We start from the raw sequence: 27,478 nt of genomic DNA, 5'->3' as shown, positions 1-27,478 counted from the left end.
ACCAATTGCGTTACCGCTAAAACCAGCTTTTGGTGAGTCTTCATTATCTCCAGTAGCGCTGATTGAAACTGACACATTGGCGCAAGTTTTTAAGTACAAACCTAAAATATCTCCAACCCCTCTTGCCTTAGTGCTGATATAAGACACATGACCAACCCTTTTGACAAGGTTTTGTAAAATCGAGCTTTTACAAGTTGATCGCCACCCGAAAAATAGAGCCCACTATGCAAAATGTCAACATGGGAAATGACTGATAATTATTTCACTTCTCAGTGGCCTTCAGAGAGAAAGGAGGGCGTTGGATGGATAGGATCCCCAAATAACTCAAAGCCCCCCCAAGCAGACCTGGATTCAAATAATATTTGACATTTTTCAAATCGTTTTAGCGTTTTCTTTAGCCTACATTGGGTTTAACAAGAGGGGCAGGGTTTGCACTTTTGTGAGTATTCAATTGGTTCAGTCCTCATTTTGTTTGGAGACTGTAATCAATGCCTCCTTTCTTCTCGTCTTCTTTTATTTTCTTTGTATGAGCTTTCAATCCTCACTGTATATTTGACAGTTTAGTGTGACTATTATTTTGACAGCAGTTTTTATTTTATGCGCGAGACGCGCGAGAGAAAAAGGAAAATACATTTTTGTCAAAGTTGTTCAAGTATCCAAGAAAACAACGTCAGACTCAGCACCTAGCTGGAAAGAGACGTATTCACTGTCTTTCAATATTGGTCTTGTTTCAAATCTTTCTAATTCTTTTGAACGTGGACTGAACAAACATTTGTGTTGTAATTGATGTTCTGAAGTCTGCTAGCAGTATGACGTTATTAGCTGTAGCCTAGCTAAACTCTTTGTGCTGGCTATTATAAGTTAATCTTGCGCCACATTAGCAAGCTGTTAGCACATAATATAAACTATTTGGGCAGAAATTCTCAAGCATATTGATGCATTTGATGTATGAAGCGTGCTAATATAAAGCTGGGTAAAAGTGTATTATTTGTGGACTATTTTGTTCCTATTGGAAGAGCATTTTTGGTTTGTTTCTCCATCAGCTATTCCGGTGTGCTTACGGAAATGCTACCGCATTAAACTTTCATGAGCCATCAGTTTGAGAGTTGACCATTCATTCAGCTGGGGATGACACACACTCCTCCACTCTCAATCCTCTTCTCTCCTCTCAGTCCTCTCCTCTCAGTCCAGCACTCTCAGTTCTCTCTTCTCAGTCCTCTTATCTACTCTCAGTCCTCTCCACCCCTCTCAGTCCTCTCATCTACTCTGCCCTCTCATCCCCTCTCAGTCCTCTCCTCTACCCTGTCCTCTCCTCTCAGTCCTCTCATCTACTCTCAGTTCTCTCCTTTCAGTCCTCTCATCTACTCTCAGCCCTCTCCTCTCAGTCCTCCCCTTTCAGTCCTCTCCTCTCCTCTCATCCCTTCTCAGTCCTCTCCTCTCTCCTTTCCTCTCCTCCCCTCTCAGTCCTCTCCTCTCCAATGAGCCATCCCCCTTTTTGCAGGTCAAACCATTCCTTATTGATTGGGTTTGTGATTGACATCCCCTCAGTGAACCAAACCACTCCCTATCGACCGGGGGGGGGGGGGGGTATTGACAGTGGTCAAACTATCTGACTGGCGGAGCTTAACAAAACAGCCAGGCTGAAATTTACTGCAAAACAATTACATGTTGTCTGCATGTCAGCACACACACACACACACACACACACACACACACACACACACACACACACACACACACACACACACACACACACACACACCTCTGATTCCACACTCGTCGATGGGGGTCTTGACAAAGGCCTCTCGCGTTTTACAGAAGATTTCCAGGCTGTTTCAATTTGTTAATTCCCCAGCCCATATACAGGCTGGTACAAAATGGTAACAGTTGGTCAATAACACAGTTTTAACCAAGCCTGATTGAACTGGTCTAATAAGTTAAGATAGGGAGGAAAATCCATATAGTCTTTACTCAACCAGTCCTTCCTAAATTGAGAGGCCATAACCCAGTGTAGTTCCCATTAGTCAAGGGTAGTATGAGGAAGGTCAAATAGCCTGTATTAGCATACACTAGCCTGCATGTGTATGTTTAGAATCACAAGAGATAAATTCAACACTATTTTGAGGTTTATATGGTCCCATTTTAGTCATTGGTGTTAAAATGTGTGGACTCAAAACAACTAAAGCCTTTGTCACGATCGTCGTAAGAAGCGGACCAAAACGCAGCATTTTAATGGATGATGAAAACACAAAGTAAACTGAACAAAACAAGAAATTAACAACGAGCGTGACGCTATACACAAACTGTGCTGACACAAACAACTAACATAGACAATCACCCACAACCCACAATGACAAAACAGGCTACCTAAATATGGTTCCCAATCAGAGACAACGACTAACACCTGCCTCTGATTGAGAACCATATCAGGCCAAACATAGAAATAGACAAACTAGACACACAACATAGAATGCCCACCCTGCTCACTGTCCTGACCACCACTAAAACAAGGAAAACACAAAAGACAGGCTTATTTAAACAGTTCTTAATGTGTCACCTTAAGGTGTTTTGAAATATGATATCAATCACTGTTTGAAGCCAATTATTATGAAAATAGACAACACTTCCACCTCACAGACCATCTGTATTTAGAACGTCTGTCAGAGTAGAGAAAGACACAGACCTTGAAGACGACCGACACGGTGTCAACTGGAACGACGATCTCACTAACGGTTGCTAGAAACTCAACCACGTACAGATTGATTTAGTTTAGAAAAATGTCAATTTCTTATCTTTGTGTAGCATGACATCAAGGCCAATCAATGTACATGCAAAAAAAATAAACATTTTAAAAAATCTACCTGCAACAGAGCATGCTGGGAAATATGACAATGAGGTCCCTCCCAGATATGTGGATAACTCCATAGATTTAAAATACCTGTCTCTGGTTACTCTGGAGTTAAAAGTACTCCGTCAGTGAGGGCTCCGATGAATCGGTAGCTGTGTGTGTGTGTGTGTGTGTGTGTGTGTGTGTGTGTGTGTGTGTGTGTGTGTGTGTGTGTGTGTGTGTGTGTGTGTGTGTGTGTGTGTGTGTGTGTGTGTGTGTGTGTGTGTGTGTATACAGTGGGGCAAAAAGGTATTTAGTCAGCCACCAATTGTGCAAGTTCTCTCACTTAAAAAGATGAGAGAGGCCTGTAATTTTCATCATAGGTACACTTCAACTATGATAGACAAAATGAGGGAAAAAAATCTAGAAAATCACATTGTAGGATTGTTAATGAATTTATTTGCAAAATATGGTGGAAAATAAGTATTTGGTCAATAACAAAAGTTCTGTGTTAAGAAGAAGATTCCAGACCAGCCATCTGTGTTATGAGTAGAACTCCAAACCAGTAATCTGTGTTACGAGGAGGATTCCAGACCAGTAATCTGTGTAACGAGGAGGATTCCAGACCAGTCATCTGTGTTGTTTGGAGGATTCCAGACCAGTCATCTGTATTATGAGGAGGATTCCAGACCAGTCATCTGTGTTATGAGGAGGATTCCAGACCAGTCATCTGTGTTATGAGGAGGATTCCAGACCAGTCATCTGTGTTATGAGGAGGATTCCAGACCAGTCATCTGTGTTATGAGGAGGATTCCAGACCAGTCATCTGTGTAATGAGGAGGATTCCAGACCAGTCCTTTGTGCTACGAGGAGAATTCCAGACCAGTCCTCTGTGTTATGAGGAGGATTCCAGACCAGTCATCTGTGTTATGAGGAGGATTCCAGACCAGTCATCTGTGTAATCAGGAGGATTCCAGACCAGTCATCTGTGTTAAGAGGAGGATTCCAGACCAGCCATCTGCGTTATGAGGAGAATTCCATACCAGTCATCTGTGTTATGAGGAGTATTCCAGACCAGTCCTCTTTGTTATGAGGAGGATTCCAGTCCAGTCCTCTGTGTTATGAGGAGGATTCCAGACCAGTTTTCTGTGTAATGAGGAGCATTCCAGACCCGTCATCTGTGTAATGAGGAGGATTCCAGTCCAGTCATCTGTGTTATTGGGAGGTTTCCAGACCAGTCATCTGTGTAATGAGGAGGATTCCAGACCAGTCATCTGTATTATGAGGAGGATTCCAGACCATTCCGATGTGTTATGAGGATTCCAGACCAGTCCTCTGTGTTATGGGGAGGATTCCAGACCATTTATATGTGTTATGAGGAGGATTCCAGACCAGTCTTCTGTGTTTTGAGGAGGATTCCAGACCAGTCATCTGTGTTATGAGGAGGATTCCAGACCAGTCATCTGTGTTTCGAGGAGGATTCCAGACCTGACATCTGTGTTACGAGGAGGATTCCAGACCAGTCCCCTGTGTTATGAGGAGGGATTCCAGACCAGTCATCTATGTTATGAGGAGGATTCCAGACTAGTCCTCTGTGTTAAGAGGAGGATTCCAGACCAGTCATCTGTGTTAAGAGAAGGATTCCAGACCAGTCATCTGTGTTTTGGGGACGATTCCAGACCAGTCATCTTTGTAATTGAGAAGGATTCTTGACCAGTCATCTGTGTTTTGGGGAGAATACCAGACCAGTCATCTGTGTTAAGAGGAGGATTCCAGACCAGCCATCTGTGTTATGAGGATAATTCAAAACCAGTCCTTTGTGTTATGAGGAGGATTCCAGACCAGTCATCTGTATTATGAGAAGGATTCCAGACCAGCCATCTCCATGCAATGGTTAGAGAAGAAGAGACAAATCCTAACAGATGAAGGGACAGGGGCCTGGTGAATAAATGATGTTTGTTGTAGCTCCCTGGGGCTAAGAGAAATGATTAGGTTGTTCAACGAGGGCTGTTTGTGTGCACAGTGGGATTGAAAATGTCTGAACAATATAAAATCCAAAAGCTAGCGACACTAAAGGGACTAAAAATGCGATAATATGATTATATTTCTATTGATGTTACCTCGAAGAGACACCAAACAAGCATAACATCTGATGTAAATGGATTTAGAAACAGTTCTAGCTACGTACCTCAGTTACAGCTCCACTGTGACAGAGGCAGTCATGCAAAGGAGGCTGTCGGGAGGACCTGCTGAAGGACAGAGATCAATTATAGGACCTGCTGAAGGACAGAGATCATTTATAGGACCTGCTGAAAGACAGTTAATTTATAGGAGCTGCTGAAGACAGAGATCATTTATAGGAGCTGCTGAAGGACAGAGATCATTTATAGGAGCTGCTGAAGACAGAGATCATTTATAGGAGCTGCTGAAGACAGAGATCATTTATAGGAGCTGCTGAAGACAGAGATCATTAATATGAGCTACTCAAGGACAGAGATAATTTATAGGACCTGCTGAAGACAGAGATCATTTATAGGAGCTGCTGAAGACAGAGATCATTTATAGGAGCTACTCAAGGACAGAGATCATTTATAGGACCTACTGAAAGACAGAGATCAATTATAGGACCTGCTGAAGGACAGAGATAATTTATAGGACCTGCTGAAAGACAGAGATCAATTATAGGGACTGCTAAAGGACAGAGATCATTTATAGGACCTGCTGAAGGACAGAGATCATTTATAGGACCTGCAAACTTAATTTATAGGAGCTGCTGAAGGACAGACTTAATTTATAGGAGCTGCTGAAGGACAGACTTCATTTATAGGAGCTGCTGAAGGACAGAGATCATTTATAGGACCTGCTGAAAGACAGAGATCAATTATAGGACCTGCTGAAGGACAGAGATCAATTATAGGAGCTGCTGATGGACAGAGATCATTTATAGGACCTGCTGAAAGACAGAGATCAATTATAGGACCTGCTCAAGGACAGAGATCATTTATAGGACCTGCTGAAAGACAGTTAATTTATAGGAGCTGCTGAAGACAGAGATCATTTATAGGAGCTGCTGAAGACAGAGATCATTTATAGGAGCTGCTGATGACAGAGATCATTTATAGGAGCTACTCAAGGACAGAGATAATTTATAGGACCTGCTGAAAGACAGAGATCAATTATAGGACCTGCTAAAGGACAAAGATCATTTATAGGACCTGCTGAAGGACAGAGATCATTTATAGGACCTGCATTCTTAATTTATAGGAGCTGCTGAAGGACAGACTTCATTTATAGGAGCTGCTGAAGGACAGACTTCATTTATAGGAGCTGCTGAAGGACAGACTTAATTTCATAGGTTTCACCTCTGCTCCCGCTCTTCCCCTCTGGTGCTCGAGGGCGCCAGGCTGCCCTGCATCACGCACTCCTGCCATCATCAATTACGCACACCTGCCTTCCCTCGTCACGCGCATCGGCGATATTGGATTCACCTGGACTCACTCATCACCTGTTTATTACCTCCCCTATATAAGTCAGGTTCCCTGCTCGGTTCCCTGCTGATGCATTGATTGTTTTTTGTCTGTATTACTCGTGTGCTGACGCTGTTCTTGTCTCGTTCTATATTAAATGTTTGACTCCCCGTATCTGCTTCACCTCTCCAGCGTCATTCATTTATAGTTCACTGACACCTTCGGTGGATGCTGATCGTGTGGTCATTTACAAGAAGCCAGACCCATCCCACTCGTGTTGGAAGTTCAGAATGAGAATAGGTTTAGGTCTTCCATTATCCTGTTAGAGGTGTAGATTTTACATCTCACATTCCAGTGTTCCAATTTGTGAACGAGGGATTATTACTAATGCGGCTCTGTGCGGCCAATGGGTTTAAAGGCGGTACCGTTCCGTGAGCTTTGTGGCCTACCACTTCGCGGCTGAGCCGTTGTTGCTCCTAGACGTTTCCTCGTCACAATAACGGCACTTACAGTTGACCGGGGGGGGGGGGGGGGGGGGCAGCTCTAGCAGGGCAGAAATTTGACGAACTGACATGTTGGAAAAGTTGAAAAGTGACTGAGCTCTTCAGTAAGGGCCATTCTACCGCCAATGTTTGTCTATGGAGATTGCATGGCCGTATGCTTGATTTTATACACCTGTCATCAACGGGTGTGGCTGAAATAGCGGAATCCACTCACTTGAAGGGGTGTCCACATACTTTGGAGTATTTAGTGTATTTAATGCATCTAATTGAGGGTGTTTGTTTTCTTGTGACATAATTACATTTTCTCCAGTAACCTATAACAACGTAACATGCAAGTGGCAAAGGGCCAATCAGTTCATCCCGCGACAAACGACAATTGCAGAGCAGTTTCATTGTTTTTATTCAGGCGTAACTCCCACCAATCGAAGAAGCGCAAGAACTGTTCGTCGGGAGCTTCATGAAATGTGTTTCCATGGCCGAGCAGCCGCACACAAGCATAAGATCACCGTGAGCAATGCCAAGAGTCAGCTGGAGTGGTGTAAAGCTGGCGCCATTGGAGCAGTTTATCTGGAGTGATGAATCACGCTTCACCATCTGGCAGTCTGACGGACGAATGTGGGTTTGGCGGATGACAGGAGAACTCTTACCTGCCCGAATGCATAGTGCCAACTGTAAAGTTTGGTGGAGGAGGAATAATGGTCTAGGGCTGTTTTTCATGGTTCGGGCTGGGCCCCTTAGTTCCAGTGCAGTGAAATCTTAACACAAACTATGTCCCGTGCACAATGTCCCTTGCACAAAGTGCAGTCCATAGAGAAATTGTTTATTGTGATCAGTGGGCACTGACCTCAACCCCATCAAACACCTTCGGGATGAATTGGAGTGCCGACCGGGGAGCCAGGCCTAATCACCCAACAATCAGTGCCCCGACCTCACTAATGCTCTTGTGGTTGAATAGAAGCAAGTCCCCGCAGCAATGTTCCAACATCTAGTGGAAAACCTTCCCAGAAGAGTGGAGGCTGTTATAGCAGCAATGTTCCAACATCTAGTGGAAAGCCTTCCCAGAAGAGTGGAGGCTGTTATAGCAGCAATGTTCCAACATCTAGTGGAAAGCCTTCCTAGAAGAGTGGAGGCTGTTATAGCAGCAATGTTCCAACATCTAGTGGAAAGCCTTCCCAGAAGAGTGGAGGCTGTTATAGCAGCAATGTTCCATCATCTAGTAGAAAGCCTTCCCAGAAGAGTGGCGGCTGTTATAGCAGCTATGTTCCAACATCTAGTGGAAAGCCTTCCCAGAAGAGTGGAGGCTGTTATAGCAGCAATGTTCCAACATCTAGTGGAAAGCCTTCCCAGAAGAGTGGAGGCTGTTATAGCGACAAAATGGGGGGCCAACTCCATATTAATGCCCATGATTTTGGAATGAGATGTTTTTCAAAGAGGTGTCCACATACTTTTGGTAATGTAGTGTATATTAGACATGCGAAGCACAGAGTTCGTTTTCAAAAAAGAGACATTTAATATATATATTTACTCGTTCAGAAATATCCATGTCCGAAATCATAAAAATAAATAAACACAATGCGTAATCAGTTATTATGGCTATTTGTTTGGTGAAGTAGATCTGAATATGAATGAATGATTTCTCCATAATCTACTGCAATAAAACATTAGATTGTCTTTAATTTCTCCATAATCTACTGCAGTAAACATTAGAATGTAACTAGCTCTGTGGTTCAAATCTGCATCTAATTGAGGTGTAGCTCCACTATTCAGCTAAATTAAATGTGAAAGCCCTTTCCAAAAGGGGGCAGAGTTGTCACGCTTAATAGGCCTGTGTGTGTGTGTGTGTGCGTGCTCGTGAGTATGTGTCCACACGTGCGTGTGTTTGTGTGTGTGTTTGCCTGAGTGCGAGTGTGATCTGGGGCTACACTAACCCCAGGGTGTTTAGTCTCTCTGTCCAGACAGTTTTCTCTCTCTCTCTCTCTCTCTCTCTCTCTCTCTCTCTCTCTCTCTCTCGCTCTCTCTCTGTGTGTGTGTGTGTGTGTTTGCCTGAGTGCGAGTGTGATCTGGGGCTACTCTAACCCCAGGGTGTTTAGTCTCTCTGTCCAGACAGTTTCTCCCTCTCTCTCTTGCTCTCTCTCTCTCTCTCTCTCTCTCTCTCTGTGTGTGTGTGTGTGTGTGTGTGTGTGTGTGTGTGTGTGTGTGTGTGTGTGTGTGTGTGTGTGTGTGTGTGTGTGTGTGTGAGAAATGAACTGTCAGTGTGTTTCCGGGCCAAGTTAATGCTTAGAGGTCCCAGCCCAGCAAGATCCAGACATCCAGACAGGGGCCGAGACCAGCAGGAGTCCTAGCCCACCCAGGGCTCTCATTGATCAGGCCACCGGGTGGCCTTGTGGGTCCCTTCTCTCCATGAGTGGCTGGTTTTAACGAGAAGACCACCCACTGTACACCAGCCACAGAAGTACTCCATCTCTGACTAGCTGCCACTATTAGGCTTTTAGAGAGAGAGAGAGAGAGAGAGAGAGAGAGAGAGAGAGAGAGAGAGAGAGAGAGAGAGAGAGAGAGAGAGAGAGAGAGAGAGAGAAAGCTGCTCTTTGAGGCTACAGCGACTGGCCTGACATTATGAGCCACACAGAAAATGTCACTGTTGGAAATTATGGTTTCGGCTAATTTAATGTTGGCAGACTGACCGCCACTTCCCTACACACAAGCCAGCAGGGTCAACAATAGATCCAAATAGTTTGGTTTGCTGTTCCAAGTTGCCTGCTGGAACATAAAACAAGAGTTTGCTCTGTCCTCAGCTTGTACAGATGAAACAATTATAATGTAGATATTTTTACATTTAGATTCTAAGGCCTAAAGATTCACGAATTCTCTGTAGGTGGTTGAGCTTTATTATCTTGTGTGCTCTATCTTTATAATGTTCAGGGGTGAAACAGAAAGGTCTCTGAAGTCTTCTGTAGTCATGGTGCCCGGGAAGAAAACGTTACTGGTCGTTTGGTTGAATTTGTTTTTTTGAAACCAGGAAGTCTTATTGAGGTCTGAATATCTCTTTCACAAGTGTTTTGTACTGGTTCTCTATAATCTCCCAGTGATGTGGTTGATATTGTCTGGCCCCATCAGGCCATAGTCTATCAGCCACGCTGCATGATTCAAATCAATAGGTCAAGGTTCATGTTCATGGCTGCATTACTTTTACTCTGGACTGGGGCATTACTCTGGACTGTGGCTCCATCTACCTTGGACTGGGGCATTACTCTGGACTGGGGCATTACTCTGGACTGGGGCATTACTCTGGACTGGGGCATTACACTGGACTGGGGCATTACTCTGGACTGGGGCATTACTTTGGACTGGGGCATTACTTTGGACTGGGGCATTACTCTGGACTGGGGCATTACTTTGGACTGGGGCATTACTTTGGACTGGGGCATTACTCTGGACTGGGGCATTACTTTGGACTGGGGCATTACTCTGGACTGGGGCATTACTCTGGACTGGGGCATTACTCTGGACTGGGGCTCCATCTACCTTGGACTGGGGCATTACTCTGGACTGGGGCATTACTCTGGACTGGGGCATTACTCTGGACTGGGGCTCCATCTACCTTGGACTGGGGCATTACTCTGGACTGGGGCATTACTCTGGACTGGGGCATTACTCTGGACTGGGGCTCCATCTACCTTGGACTGGGGCATTACTCTGGACTGGGGCATTACTGTGGTCTGGGGCATTACACTGGACTGGGGCATTACTCTGGACTGGGGCATTACTCTGGACTGTGGCATTACTCTGGACTGGGGCATTACTCTGGACTGGGGCATTACTCTGTCTCGTTGGTTCGTTCTACAGCAGACCCAGATCACAGCATGACAAGGGAATACATCCCAAATTGCACCCTATTCTATATTTAGTGCACTACCTTTGACCAAGCCAATAGAGCTCTGCTACTCTACAAAGGGAATAGGATGCCTTTTGGGATGCAGACATACATCACAGCGTGGCGATCTGTTCCTGTAAGTAGGTCAACACATGAAACACGTCGACATTGTACGTGACTAGCCTGAGTCCCACATCTGTTCGTTGCTCTCTCAACAACTCCATTGTTTTGTGCTGCCTTTTCTTCCAGTCACATCAGTGGAGTTGGAAAGACAGCACAAACAGACGTAGGACACCAGGCTCTAATACTACCATTGGACACGGTCTCCACTACACTCCATTCTATTCTCATTGCTTATTTCATTAATGCTATTTTAGCTAAGCTAATAGAATGATCCTAACTAGCTAGCCCAGCTAGCATTGTCAGTGGGAGATTTGTTTGCTAAAAATGGAAATACGTTTGAGGATTGAAGCCTACTGTTAGCTATACTTCTAGGACACCTACACAGAGCAGGATAGCTGGTTAGCTAAAGAGCATCTTCGTATCTACCGACCTGGTTTTAATGTCTATGCTACAAACTGGTAATAATTAACTTCAGATGTTAATTTACTGTAGCTTGCTTACTGTGTCAATTTTTTATTTAACCTTTATTTAACTAGGCAAGTCAGTTAAGAACAAATTCTTATTTTCAATGACGGTCTAGGAACAGTGGGTTAACTGCCTGTTCAGGGGGCAGAACGACAGATTTGTACCTTGTCAGCTCAGGGGTTTGAACTTGCAACCTTCCGGTTACTAGTCCAATGCTCTAACACTACGTCATTACATTTAGTGTGCACTACGTCATCACATGTAGTGTGCACTACGTCATCACATGTAGTGTGCTCTACGTCATCACATGTAGTGTGCTCTACGTCATCACATGTAGTGTGCACTACGTCATCACGTGTAGTGTGCACTACGTCATCACGTGTAGTGTGCTCTACGTCATCACATGTAGTGTGCTCTACGTCATCACATGTAGTGTGGACTACGTCGTCACAGTTAGTGTGCACTACGTTATCACATGTAGTGTGGACTACGTCATCACATGTAGTGTGCACTACGTCATCACATGTAGTGTGCACTACGTCATCACATGTAGTGTGCTCTACGTCATCACATGTAGTGTGCACTACGTCATCACATGTAGTGTGCTCTACGTCATCACATGTAGTGTGCTCTACGTCATCACATGTAGTGTGCACTACGTCATCACATGTAGTGTGCACTACGTCATCACATGTAGTGTGGACTACGTCGTCACATTTAGTGTGCACTACGTCATCACATTTAGTGTGCACTACGTCATCACATGTAGTGTGCACTACGTCATCACATGTAGTGTGCACTACGTCATCACATGTAGTGTGGACTACGTCGTCACATTTAGTGTGCACTACGTCATCACATTTAGTGTGCACTACGTCATCACATGTAGTGTGCACTACGTCATCACATGTAGTGTGCACTACATCATCACATTTAGTGTGCACTACGTCATCACATGTAGTGTGCACTACGTCATCACATTTAGTGTGCACTACATCATCACATGTAGTGTGGACTACGTCATCACATTTAGTGTGCACTACGTCATCACATGTAGTGTGCACTACGTCATCATGTGTAGTGTGCACTACGTCATCACATGTAGTGTGCACTACGTCATCACATGTAGTGTGCACTACGTCATCACATGTAGTGTGCACTACGTCATCACATGTAGTGTGCACTACGTCATCACATGTAGTGTGCACTACATCATCACATTTAGTGTGCACTACGTCATCACATGTAGTGTGCACTACGTCATCACATTTAGTGTGCACTACATCATCACATGTAGTGTGGACTACGTCGTCACATTTAGTGTGCACTACGTCATCACATGTAGTGTGCACTACGTCATCACGTGTAGTGTGCACTACGTCATCACATGTAGTGTGCACTACGTCATCACATGTAGTGTGCACTACGTCATCACATGTAGTGTGCACTACGTCATCACATGTAGTGTGCACTACGTCATCACATTTAGTGTGCACTACGTCATCACATGTAGTGTGCACTACGTCATCACATGTAGTGTGCACTACTTCATCACATTTAGTGTGCACTACGTCATCACATGTAGTGTGCTCTACGTCATCACATTTAGTGTGCTCTACGTCATCACGTGTAGTGTGCACTACGTCATCACGTGTAGTGTGCACTACGTCATCACGTGTAGTGTGCACTACGTCATCACGTGTAGTGTGCACTACGTCATCACGTGTAGTGTGCACTACGTCATCACATGTAGTGTGCTCTACGTCATCACATGTAGTGTGCACTACGTCATCACATGTAGTGTGCACTACGTCATCACATGTAGTGTGCACTACGTCATCACATTTAGTGTGCACTACGTCATCACATTTAGTGTGCACTACGTCATCACATGTAGTGTGCACTACGTCATCACATTTAGTGTGCACTACGTCATCACATTTAGTGTGCACTACGTCATCACATGTAGTGTGCACTACGTCATCACGTGTAGTGTGCACTACGTCATCACATGTAGTGTGCACTACGTCATCACATGTAGTGTGCACTACGTCATCACATGTAGTGTGGACTACGTCATCACATGTAGTGTGCACTACGTCATCACATGTAGTGTGCACTACGTCATCAGATGTAGTGTGCTCTACGTCATCACATGTAGTGTGCACTACGTCATCACGTGTAGTGTGCACTACGTCATCACATGTAGTGTGCTCTACGTCATCACGTGTAGTGTGCTCTACGTCATCACATGTAGTGTGCACTACGTCATCACATGTAGTGTGCTCTACGTCATCACATGTAGTGTGCTCTACGTCATCACATGTAGTGTGCACTACGTCATCACATGTAGTGTGCTCTACGTCATCACATGTAGTGTGCTCTACGTCATCACATGTAGTGTGCACTACGTCATCACATGTAGTGTGCACTACGTCATCACATGTAGTGTGCACTACGTCATCACATGTAGTCTGCACTACGTCATCACGTGTAGTGTGCACTACGTCATCACATGTAGTGTGCACTACATCATCACGCACCAATTTTGGATCTGAAACAAATCAGTTTGATGAAAACACACCACTGGAAACTTCATGCAGATTTTTTAATGTTCGCATGAAAATATGTTGCCAATAGTAAGGAAGCTATAAAATAAAAAGAGAGTCGGTCACCCTATATATATATATATATATATATACAATATTGGATAGGAACCTAGCTACTGACAACTACCTCATGGCTAAATCGCTATGCTAATGTAAAACATTCCACCCATTTGTAAAAGTTACCCGACACTAGCTAGCTAGCCAGCCCCGACAGAAGGGCGAAACAATCAATAACATAATTATTTAAAAATTATGGAGAATTAATAATTGGTTGACCCTCCTTTGGCAGCAATGATCTCAACCCAAAAGTTTTCTTCACAACGGTCATGAGGAATTCTGAACCATTCCTCTTCTCAAAACTCTTTCAGTTCAGCAATATTCTTGGGATGTCTGGTGTGATTCGCTCTATTGAGGTCCTGACACTGCATCTCAATCAGGTTGAGGTCATTACTCTGCACTGGGGCATTACTCTGGACTGGGGCATTACTCTGGACTGGGGCATTACTCTGGACTGGGGCATTACTCTGGACTGGGGCATTACTCTGGACTGGGGCATTACTCTGGACTGGGGCATTACTCTGGACTGGGGCATTACTCTGCACTGGGGCATTACTCTGGACTGGGGCATTACTCTGGACTGGGGCATTACACTGGACTGGGGCATTACTCTGGACTGGGGCATTACTTTGTCTCGTTGGTTCGTTCTACAGCAGACCCAGAACACAGCATGACAAGGGAATACATCCCAAATTGCACCCTATTCTATATTTAGTGCACTACCTAGAACCTAGCTACTGACAACTACCTCATGGCTAAATCGCTATGCTAATGTATAAACATTCCACCCATTTGTAAAAGTTACCCGACACTAGCTAGCTAGCCAGCCCCGACAGAAGGGCGAAACAATCGATAACATAATTATTTAAAAATTATGGAGAAGAGTATGTGACTATAATAATTGGTTGACCCTCTTTTGGCAGCAATGATCTCAACCCAAAAGTTTTCTTCACAACGGTCATGAGGAATTCTGAACCATTCCTCTTTACAAAACTCTTTCAGTTCAGCAATATTCTTGGGATGTCTGGTGTGATTCGCTCTATTGAGGTCCTGACACTGCATCTCAATCAGGTTGAGGTCAGGACTCTGACTGTGCCACTCCAGAAGGCGTATTTTCTTCTGTTGAAGCTATTCTGTTGTTGATTTACCTCTGTGTTTTGGGTCGTTGCCCTGTTACATCACCCAACTTCTGTTGAGCTTCAATTGGCGGACAGATAGCCTAACATTCTCCTAGCAAAATGTCTTCATACACTTGGGAATTCATTTTTCTGTCGATGACAGCAAGCTGTCCAGGCCCTGAGGCAACAAAACAGCCCCAAACCATGATGCTCCCTACACCATACTTTACAGTTGGGATGAGGTTTTGATGCTGTTGTGCTGTGCCTTTTTCCTCCACATAGTGTTGTGTGCTCCTTCCAAACAACTCAACTGTAGTTTCATCTGTCCACAGAATATTTTGCCAGTAGCACTGTGGAACATCCAGGTGCACTTTTGCAAACTTCAGACGTGCAGCAATGTTTTTTTGGGGGGGGCAGCGGTAGCTTCTTCCGTGGTGTCCTCCCATGAACACCATTCTTGTTTAGTGTTTCACGTATCGTAGACTCGTCAACAGAGATGTTAGCATGTTCCAGAGATTTTTGTAAGTCTGACACAATTTTTTCTTAACCTCATTGAGCATTCTGCGCTGTGCTCTTGCAGTCATCTTTGCAGGACGGCCATTTATTCTCCATTTATAGACAATTTGTCTTACCAAGGACTGATGAACATCAAGGCTTTTAGAGATACTTTTGTAACCCTTTCCATCTTTAAGCAAGTCAGAAATCCTTAATCTTAGGTCTTCTGAGATATCTTTTGTTTGAGTCATGGTTCACATCAGGCAATGCTCCTTGTGAATAGCAAACTCAAATTGTGTCAGTGTTTTTTATAGGGCAAAGCAAATCTAACCAACATCTCCAATCTCCTCTCACTGATTGGACTCCAGGTTAGAGGACTCCTGACTTCAATTAACTTTTGGAGAAGTCATTTGACTAGGGGGTTCACACATTTTTTTTCCAAACTACACTGTGAATGTTTAAATGATGCATTCAATATAAACAAGAAAGTTATTAGTTTAAGCACACTAAATGTGTCTATTGTTGTGACTTAGATGAAGATCAGATCACATTTGATGACCAATTGATACAGAAATCCAGGTCATTCCATGGGGTTCACATACTGTTTCTTGTCGCTGTTAGTGATAAACGCTTTGCATTTCTGATATATTTTGACTGTTGGGATTATTTAATTAAATTATAAAAGTATTATAATTCATAATGTGATGTGCTCACACACAACAATTTCCTATCTGTCTTGAATGACCATGAAATGGAGCACCACCTGTTGTGTTGGTGTTAGTGGTCCCTGGAAGCTAAGCTAAGCAAACTGTTGGCAAACTTTTAGCTAAGAAACTGTTGACTAAATGTTAGCTAAGAAGCTGTTGGCTAAATGTTACCTAAGATAACTATTGGTTAAATATTAGCTAACCTAATTGGTGGCTAAATGTTAGCTAAACTAACTGTTGGCTAAATGTTAGCTAAATGTTAGCTAACTGTTGCCTTTATCTAATGTTCAGTTAGTCCTAACCTTTGGCTACCATGGCTAAGCTAAAGTATGCATTTAGCTCTCTTGTAAACTAAGGTAACTATGTTGGCTAAAGTTCTCCTCTGTTACCAGGCATTCAGTCTATCTAATGCTCAGTCAGTCAGTCAGTTTGGCTAAACACTCTCCTGAAAGCTAAGCTAAGCTAACTGTTGGCTAATCAAACTGTTAGTGTAACTGTAGCCCTCCTGTCCGTCTCTAGCGAGGCATTCAGTCTATCTAATGCTCAGTCAGTCAGTCAGTTGGCTAAACACTCTCCTGGAAGCTAAGCTAAGCTAACCGTTGGCTAATCAAACTGTTAGTGTAACTGTAGCCCTCCTGTCCGCCTCTAGCGAGGCCTTCAGTCTATCTAATGCTCAGTCAGTTTAGTCAGTTGGCTAAACACTCTCCTGGAAGCTAAGCTAAGCTAACTGTTGGCTAATCAAACTGTTAGTGTAACTGTAGCCCTCCTGTCCGTCTCTAGCGAGGCCTTCAGTCTATCTTATCCTCAGTCGGTGTTTTAGTCCTAACCTCTGGGTGGATGATGGAGGAGGGAGTGAAGGAATGGATGAAAGACAAACAGAAGGCATTTTTACGAGTCTCCCCTCCCCTCGCTGTCCCCACCAGTGGAGCGTCTGTCACAGCATATGTCTGGGCTCTGCTGCTAAGGTGGCCTATTAATCAGAACAGTTATCCAGTAATATTCCTTCATAGCTGCCTTCATCACTCTGTTATCCAGCTAGTCAGACATATTCCCTCAGAGCTGCCTTCATCACTCGGTACCAGTCCAGTTTGTCAGAAATATTCTGTATCTTCATATCCCTTACCCCTTGCATTTACATGTTATTATTTTACCAGACGCTCTTATCCATAGCAATTTACATTAGTGAGAGCATGCATACATTTTCATACTTTTCTCCTTTTCCCCCCGTGGGAATCGAACCCAAAACCCTGGTGTTGCAAGCGCAACATTACCAGCTGAGCTACACGGGACCAGCCTATCCCTTAACTCAAACCCTAGCATATCCCTTAACCCAGACCCTAACATATCCATTATCCCAGACCCTAACCTATCCCTTAACCCAGACCCTAGCATATCCCTTAACCCAGACCCTAGCATATCCATTAACCCAGACCCTAACCTATCCCTTAACCCAGACCCTAACCTAACCCTTAAACCAGACCCTAGCCTAACCCTTAACCCAGACCCTAGCCTGACCCTTAACCCAGACCCTAACCTATCCCTCAACCCAGACCCAGACCCTAACCTAACCCTTAACCCAGACCCTAGCCTAACCATTAACCCTGACCCTAACCTATCTCTTAACCCAGAACCTAACCTATCCCTTAACCCAGAACCTAACCTATCCCTTAACCCAGACCCTAGCCTAACCCTTAACCCAGACCCTAACCTAACCTATCCCTTAACCCAGACCCTAACCTAACCCTTAACCCAGACCCTAACCTAGACTAGAGCGAAACAACTGACGTGCATGTTCATCAAAGTCGACCTATGACAGGAACATGTAGGGATCAGTAGGGGAAGTCTGACTTGACATGGTTTTATACCCGGGAATAATCCATAAATACACCAAACGCTATAGGCAGCATATATAGGGTGAGACCTATATGTTAACCTCTATAAACAGGGTGACAGGACAATGAAAACATTATATATATATATATATATATATATTTGTTACCTTTATTTAACTAGCAAGTCAGTTAAGAACAAATCTGAATACTTATGTATATTTAATTATGTCATATTTAATATGATTATTTTTAACATTTGCAAAAATTTCTAGCAACGTGTTTTTGCTTTGTCATTATGGGTTATTGTGATGTCATTATGGGTTATTGTGATGTCATTATGGGTTCTTGTGATGTCATTATGGGCTACTGTATAGATTGATTAACTTTTTAATCCATAATAGAATAAGGCTGTAATTGAACAAAATGTGGAAAAAGTCATGGAGTCTAATTACATTCCAAATGCACTGTAACTTAAGTGGTTAAATGTCACTCTTTTTTTTTTACATATTCTAAAGAGTCCTTGGGCTAGATTCTATAAGCTCTGTGCTAGCTGACACCCACATCGCGGTTGTTATGGCGGTGTCACCACTTTGACTGCTCCCAATGCAGTTACACCTCTGACATCGCCAAAACATCAGCTATGCAGGCTATCACCGGTTAACGCTTGATCTGATTGAATCTAGGTCCCGTGTTTCATTTTTACAGCTACGACAGGAGTTTTCCTTTTTTTGTTGTGATATTACGATATGTCATCAATTTTCTTCAACGTGTCTTGATTATGTCTTGCTCTGTTAATCCATCTTCACCCTTCATCCGGGTGGCAGCTAACACACGGAAGATGACAGTCACCTTCTAGTCGTCTGTTCAAGAGAGGACAGGGCTCGACTTGCCTCAGGAGGTTTTCACTCAGGCTTGCATCTGAAATGGCACCCTATTCCCTGTATACTGTAGTGCAGTACTTTTGACCAGGAGCCCATAGGGTTCTGGTCTAAAGTAGTGCACTACATAGGGAATTAGGGTGCCATTTGGGACGCTGTCCTCGTCTGTTTAGAGACGTGACGACTTGACTTTGCTTCTGGAGTTTTTCACACAGTCTTCGTTATAGCTGCAGATAGACTCCACGTAAAAATGGCAAAATGGTATTTTGTATCAAAACTTTATTTATCAAACAAAAAGAATACACCATCGAAATACCATTTCTATTTAAAAAAAAGAAAAAAAAGAAAAATGAACAGTGGAACTGCTTGCTCCACAGTGCATTACAAAACCAGCAATTGTATACAACGTTGTGGATAGAAACAGACAACAAGAAGATGTTTCTTACTCTTTATAATAATAAGATAATAATAAGATACGCACTTATGTCTTATTCCCTTCTTCGCTTTAAATGAACAAAATGTACACTTTTAATATTGTACAATCACTAAATCTAATTTGGTTAACAATAAAAAAATAAATAAAAAAAATGCGGACAATTTTTAAGTATGAATTCAAAGAACATGTAGTTAGGACTTGTTTCTGGATATTTCACCTTCTCAACAGTCATCACCGTTTTGTTAGTAAAAAGAGTGTGGTCCTTTCTTGTTATAACCAATAATCCATTACAGGTTATTACCTATAGCCTATAATCCATAACAGGTTATAACATACAGCCTATCATTCACAACAGGTTATAACCTATAGCCTATCATCCATAACAGGTTATAACCTATAGCCTATAATCCATAACAGGTTATAACCTTTTGCCTATAATCCATAATAGGTTATAACCTCAGCCTATAATCCATAACACGTTATAACCTTTAGTCTGTCATACAAAACAGGTTATAACCTATAGCCTATCATACAAAACAGGTTATAACCTATAGCCTGTCATACAAAACAGGTTATAACCTTTAGCCTGTCATACAAAACAGGTTATAACCTATAGCCTGTCATACAAAACAGGTTATAACCTATAGCCTGTCATACAAAACAGTTTATCAAATGCACTTGTTATTCAAATATCCAGCCAATCTAGACAGTTTGGGTAAATTGTGACATGATAGATGTCTGTGTAAGGCTGCAACTCAAGCTATCTACGGGTGACTTCCTTTTCTGAGAGGACGTGCTATCCTGTACGGTATCCAAATTAGGACTAACTGCTTGTGACTCCAGAGTCTGTCCTAATATTGATACCGCAATCATGATGTGGCTGATGGGAGAATGACAACAGGAAGAGGGCATTAAATGGGATGGACACCTTCCTAACAGTATTGAGAATGAGATCTTGAATGGGTTTTTCCAAATGTCGTCCCCCCCCCCCCCCATTACTAAACTACATGTCCAGAATGATCACGTCGTTCTTCATAAATTATAGTAATGTGCGCTCTAAATAATATATTACATTTTATCATAAAAAGTCCCCTCCCCACACCCACCCACAGTCAATGAGTTAACTAGCAATTTGTCCTTCAGTTGCTCTATGGAACTGTACAATGGAAGAAGAAAAAAAACATGACACCCTATTCCCTATATAGTGCACTACTTTTGACCAAAGTCCATAGGGCTTGAGTCCAAAGTAGGGCACGAAATAGGGAATAGGATTCCATTCGGGACTGACTCATTTTTTTTTCATGTTGTCTTGCTTCAGCGGTCCTTTCTCCAGGGTAATACACATGTACAGCATACAATAAAATATAGAGCCATGGTCTGCCTGTCTGTCGTTCAGAAGAGAGAAGACTATGTCGACAGGACTTCATAGCTCATTTGTTACCCTGCACTAAGGGCGAGGCAAAGAGAGAGAAAAAAAAAATCACGTTTCATATTTTCATACAGATCTCCATACAAATAAAGTGACCAACGAAGAGAAATACTAAGAACGGAAAAGCAAACGTATAGGCACATAGAACATCTCCATTTTTCTCAACAAATTAAAAATACATTTTATAAAAAAAAGTATTTAAAAGAAAATACCACTCAAAAAAACCAAAACAATGTTGTGTTTCATTAGTCCACTGCTGAAAACAATACTAAAAATGTTTTGCAGGTCAGCAATCAAGTTTCCAAGATGTATAACGTTAAAATTCTAGAACGTGTCCTAAACGCATCATACTGTGTGACATGTTCTGGACTTTTCAATATTCTAGATCTTGAAAACTAGATTTTGATTTGTGGAATTTTCCTTTAAGGGCAAACAGATGAAAAAGAAAACCCCAAATGGTACAACGTAGAATGAGAGCACACTCGACAGTTTGTTGTGAGGAAATAAAGACATTGTTCTGTGATGAGTCGTCTGATCTGTGACTTTTCTTTCCCTCTATTCTAAACCATTGGCACAGACATCAATACCATATTCAGCATTGTTACTATTTCCAGTCGGTGTCCTAATATGAATCCTAACATTTGATACAGTATAATGAATTCAACCCATTATCTCCTGCGTTCTAATCTAAACATGTTCTGAATGACAATGTAGCTAATGCTTTATCTCCCGCGTTCTAATCTAAACATGTTCTGAATGACAATGTAGCTAACCCTTTATCTCCTGTGTTCTAATCTAAACATGTTCTGAATGACAATGTAGCTAACCCTTTATCTCCTGTGTTCTAATCTAAACATGTTCTGAATGACAATGTAGCTAACGCTTTATCTCCTGTGTTCTAATCTAAACATGTTCTGAATGACAATGTAGCTAACGCTTTATCTCCTGCGTTCTAATCTAAACATGTTCTGAATGACAATGTAGCTAACCCTTTATCTCCTGCGTTCTAATCTAAACATGTTCTGAATGACAATGTAGCTAACGCTTTATCTCCTGTGTTCTAATCTAAACATGCTCTGAATGACAATGTAGCTAACCCTTTATCTCCTGAGTTCTAATCTAAACATGTTCTGAATGACAATGTAGCTAACCCTTTATCTCTCTGGGACAATCCATCTTCAGAGGGGGGAAAAAAAATATAGAGGCTTGCAAATGATAAAGGGAGCACAGTTACCGTGGGTTACCAGAATCAAACATGCGAATATTGATGTCCTATTTTCATGGCGATTAATGATTCATTTATCACTTAAGTGGTACATATTGATGCCATGTTTTGTTAAAAGGCTTCAGGTTATGTACAGTATCTATCCTCAGTGATGCATAGCAACCCATGCAGCCCCGTAATGTAAAACTAGATTAGAAGCCAGTAGGGTTTAATCAATTGGTTTAAAAATAGTTGTACTGCAGCTTTGACAGAACTGCTGATGTAAAAATATACTATATGAAATCATATAATCGTTTATCATATAAAAATGACCAAAACAAACCCCTGTGTGACCACATTGTTAGTCAGTCAACCGTACAACCTTAAACTGAGGTACATGTGTCAGTCTCATGAAAACCTTAACTGTTAAAATGACGACTCATCAATAGCATCAACGCCGCCATAATCAACAACAAAAAATAAACATCTCTCGGGGGTTTTAATAATGCACAAGACGCTGTATGTTGTGAATAAGGTGGCATTAACCAAAACAATGGATTGTTCAGAGTAAATAACATACATTCCTACAAAAGCCTTCCAACCCCTGTAAATACCATTTGATACTGTCTTGATTCCCAGTACGTTCCAAGACCATTCATACGTTGACTGGAGCGCCTGGTTATAATTCTTGGTGTTGTTTTAACGATTTCAACAGCTGTCTGTAGTTGTGATATAGGGTAGCAACACAACCAGGACAGACGTTCAGTTGAGGAGCAGCAACACAAATGGGCCTGAACAAGGATCCAGAACTTTCCAGAGTCTGAAGTTGGTTCTGTAGAGTCCGTATTGAGATGATCCAGTACCCGGGGCCTAACCAGTGTTCCTCACAGCCTGTAGAATGTTCTAGGCTGTGGTCACTGACTGTGTCACTGTTTTAGGAAAGAGAAAAGGGAGCGTGTGTAAAGGTGTCCATATTTGGACAGCCTCGGGTTCACAAGGAGTTGGTGTACGTTTCATTCCAACGCCGTAAGGGTGTGGTTACTGTGAGACCTCTCATGTTGTCTCACAACATCACCAGGCAACGAGGGGTCCGGGTGAACGTTGGTGAACTAGGGGTCCAGGGAAACGTTGGTGAACGAGGGGTCCAGGGAAGCGTTGGTGAACGAGGGATCCAGGGAAACGTTGGTGAACGAGGGGTCCAGGGAAACGTTGGTGAACGAGGGGTCCAGGGAAACGTTGGTGAACGAGGGGTCCAGGGAAACGTTGGTGAACGAGGGGTTCCAGGGAAGCGTTGGTGAACGAGGGGTCCGGCTGAACGTTGGTGAACGAGGGGTCCAGGGAAGCGTTAGTGAACGAGGGGTCCAGGGACACGTTGGTGAACGAGGGGTCCAGGGAAACGTTGGTGAACAAGGGGTCCAGGGAAACGTTGGTGAACTAGGGGTCCAGGGAAACGTTGGTGAACGAGGGGTCCAGGGAAACGTTGGTGAACGAGGGGTCCAGGGAAACGTTGGTGAACGAGGGGTTCCAGGGAAGCGTTGGTGAACGAGGGGTCCGGCTGAACGTTGGTGAACGAGGGGTCCAGGGAAGCGTTGGTGAACGAGGGGTCCAGGGAAACGTTGGTGAACGAGGGGTCCGGGTGAACGTTGGTGAACGAGGGATTCCAGGGAAATGTTGGTGAACGAGGGGTCCAGGGAAATGTTGGTGTCTGGAGATATTAACCAATCCAAAGGTCTAATACTATAGACCCAGCTGTAACACTTGTGCCTTCAGTTCAAAGTTCAATCCAAAACACCAGTAACGCACAAGGAAACCCTCCAAAATGAACATTGATAAATGAAAACTCAAAAGGTGGTGTTTTAAAGGGAAATCAACACTAGGGAAATCTTTTAGATTCTCCTTAATCGTTAGTCTTGATGTTTTGGGATTACAGAGAGTTCTGTCAGGGGGGTTGGTTACTGTATTTATAGGGGTACAGAGAGGTCTGTTACTGGTTATAGTATTATAGGGTTACATAGAGGTCTGTTAGAAGGGTTGGTTACAGTATTTGGGGGAGGGGGGGGGGGTGGAGAAGTATCTGTGTTTCTGAGGTTCTGACACCATACCCCCCCTCTCTGTGCCCTGCCCTATGGTGTAATACTGTGGTTCTGCTGTCTGTGCTGCTGCTGTTAAGGTCTGACGGACTGTCTGGGTGGGACTCTCTGCCAGGGCAGCTGGGGTTAAAAGGCCGAGCCAGTGATGGCGTTGAGTTGCTTCATGAGTCCCTCTAGGCTCGCCATCTGTTCACTCAAGTCGTCCTGTTCGTAAACCTAGAAGATAAAAAACAAAAGTCCTCTGTCACACAAAGTCAAAAAAGGGTAATTGTCCAGAAGAACTCGTGTTACGGTGTAGATTTTAGGACATCCTCAGCCTCATAACTCCTTGAGGCAATCGTCAACCCTTCTTGAGTTTGTCCTAAAATGCACACCGTACCAAAAGTGCAGGATACATACAGTACCCATATATTGGTATGATCATACAGTACTTTATATATTACAATCAAATGCCGACCGCATTATCTACCAAGAGAATTCTCTTCGATTATAACCACAGCCCTGTAGACACCTCGACGGCCCTGAAAGAACTTCATTGGACTCTATGTAAACTGGAAACCACATATCCTGAGGCTGCATTTATTGTAGCTGGGGATTTTAACAAGGCTAATCTGAAAACAAGGCTCCCTAAATTTTATCAGCATATCGAATGCGCGACCCGGGCTGGTAAAACCCTGGATCATTGTTACTCTGACTCCCGCGTCGCATACAACGACCTCCCCCGCCCTCCATTCGGCACATCTGACCACCACTCCATTTTAATGCTCCCAGCCTATAGACAGAAACTACTTTAAATCAGGGCAAGGCGACCGGAAACATGACCGAATACAAACAGTGTAGCTATTCCCTCCGCAAGGCAATCAAACAAGGTAAGCATCAGTATACTGTAGAGACAAAGTAGAGTCACAATTCAACGGCTCAGACATGAGAGGCATGTGGCAGGGTCTACAGACACGGACTACAAAAATAAAACCAGCCGCGTCGCGGACCACGATGTCTTGCTCCCAGACAAACTAAACAACTTCTTTGCTCGCTTTGAGGACAATACAGTGCCACCGACACGGCCCGCTACCAAAACCTGTGGGCTCTCCTTCACTGCAGCCAACGTGAGTAAAACATTTAAACGTGTTAACCCTCGCAAGGCTGCAGGCCCAGATGGCATCCCCAGCCGCGTCCTCAGAGCATGCGCAGACCAGCTGGCTGGTGTGTTTATGGACATATTCAATCAATCCTTATTCCAGTCTGCTGTTCCCACATGCTTCATTGTTCCTGATCCCAAGAAAGCAAAGGTAACTGAGCGAAATGACTATCGCCCCGTAGCACTCACTTCCGTCATCATGAAGTGCTTTGAGAGACTAGTCAAGGATCATATCACCTCCAGCCTACCTGACACCCTAGACCCACTCCAATTTGCTTACCGCCCCAATAGGTCCACAGACGACGCAATCGCAATCAAACTGCCCTGACCCATCTGGACAAGAGGAATACCTATGTAAGAATGCTGTTCATCGACAACAGCTCAGCATTTAATACTATAGTACCCTCCAAACTTGTTATTAGGCTCGAGACCCTGGGTGATCATACTGTACTTTATATTGGTTTGATCTTACATTACTTTATATTGCTGTGATCATACAGTACTTTATATTGCTGTGATCTCACAGTACATTATATTGCTGTGATCATACAGTACTTTATATTGCTGTGATCTCACAGTACTTTATATTGCTGTGATCTCACAGTACATTATATTGCCGTGATCATACAGTACTTTATATTGGTGTGATCATGAAGTACTTTATATTGCTGTGATCATACAGTACTTTATATTGCTGTGATCATACAGTACTTTATATTGCTGTTATCATACAGTACTTTATATTGCTGTGATCTCACAGTACTTTATATTGGTGTGATCATACAGTACTTTATATTGCTGTGATCATGACGTACTTTATATTGGTGTGATCATACAGTACGTTCTATTGGTGTGATCATACAGTACTTTCTATTGCTGTGATCATACAGTACTTTATACTGGTGTGATCATACAGTACTTTATATTGCTGTGATCTCACAGTACTTTATATTGCTGTGATCATACAGTACTTTATATTGCTGTGATCATACAGTACTTTATATTGCTGTGATCATACAGTACTTGGGTCTTTAAAAAGTGTCAAAATTGTGTATAGCTTCCAGGAAAACAGCATCAATATCACTTAGCTTAAGCATTGGCTTACAAGCGGAACGACAAGTGGATCACCATGGTGATTCTCCCACAGTGTGTGTGTTTGTTAATATGTTTGTGTTTGTTGACATTCCGGATCTGGTTGCTTTCCTCTCTCTCTATCTGTATCCTGCAGTCAGACAGTTCCCCTCTCTCTCTCTCTCTCTCTCTCTCTCTCTCTCTCTCTCTCTCTCTCTCTCTCCATCTGTGACCTCCAGGTAGACAGCTTCCTCTCTCTCCCTCTCCATCTGTGATCTCCAGTCAGACAGCTTCCTACATCTCTATCTGTGATCTCCAGTAAGACAGCTTCCTCTCTCTCTCTAGCTGTGACCTCCAGTCAGACAGCTTCCTCTCTCTCTCCATCTGTGACCTCCAGTCAGACAGCTTCCTCTCTCTCTCCATCTGTGATCTCCAGGTAGACAGCTTCCTCTCTCTCTCCATCTCCATCTGTGACCTCCAGTGAGACAGCTTCCTATATCTCTATCTGTGATCTCCAGTAAGACAGCTTCCTCTCTCTCTAGCTGTGACCTCCAGTCAGACAGCTTCCTCTCTCTCTCCATCTGTGACCTCCAGTCAGACAGCTCCCTCTCCATCTGTGAACTCCAGTCAGACAGCTTCCTCTCTCTCTCCATCTGTGACGTCCAGTCAGAAAGCTTCCTCTCTCTCTCCATCTGTGACGTCCAGTCAGAAAGCTTCCTCTCTCTCTCCATCTGTGAACTCCAGTCAGACAGCTTCCTCTCTCCACCTGTGACCTCTAGTCAGACAGCTTCCTCTCTCTCTCCATCTGTGACCTCCAGTCAGACAGCTCCTCCCTCTCTATCTGTGACCTCCAGTCAGACAGCTTCATCCCTCTCTCTCTGTGACCTCCAGTCAGACAGCTTCATCCCTCTCTCTCTGTGACCTCCAGTCAGACAGCTTCATCCCTCTCTCTCTGTGACCTCCAGTCAGACAGCTTCCTGCCTCTCTCTCTGTGACCTCCAGTCAGAGAGCTTCATCCCTCTCTCTCTGTGACCTCCAGTCAGACAGCTTCATCCCTCTCTCTCTGTGACCTCCAGTCAGACAGCTTCATCCCTCTCTCTCTGTGACCTCCAGTCAGACAGCTTCATCCCTCTCTATCTGTGACATCCAGTCAGACAG

At 43.4% G+C, this 27,478-nt stretch overlaps 1 protein-coding gene across 1 annotated transcript in view; it reads right to left on the bottom strand.

Moving 5' to 3' along the window:
- Nucleotides 1-23,791: 23,791 nt before the first annotated feature.
- The window catches only part of LOC139421816 (netrin receptor DCC-like), a 224,359-nt gene continuing 220,672 nt past the window's right edge, over nt 23,792-27,478 (bottom strand). The window contains exon 23 of the mRNA XM_071172937.1: nt 23,792-24,327. Coding sequence (XP_071029038.1) covers nt 24,238-24,327 — 90 coding nt within the window. The 3' untranslated portion in view covers nt 23,792-24,237. The remainder of the gene's footprint in view (nt 24,328-27,478) is intronic.

The sequence above is a fragment of the Oncorhynchus clarkii genome, chromosome 12, assembly GCF_045791955.1.
Source record: "Oncorhynchus clarkii lewisi isolate Uvic-CL-2024 chromosome 12, UVic_Ocla_1.0, whole genome shotgun sequence".
NCBI classification, from domain to species: Eukaryota; Metazoa; Chordata; class Actinopteri; order Salmoniformes; family Salmonidae; genus Oncorhynchus; species Oncorhynchus clarkii.
Note: the sequence above shows the minus strand (reverse complement) of the source record. Positions and strands in the feature narration are given on the sequence as shown.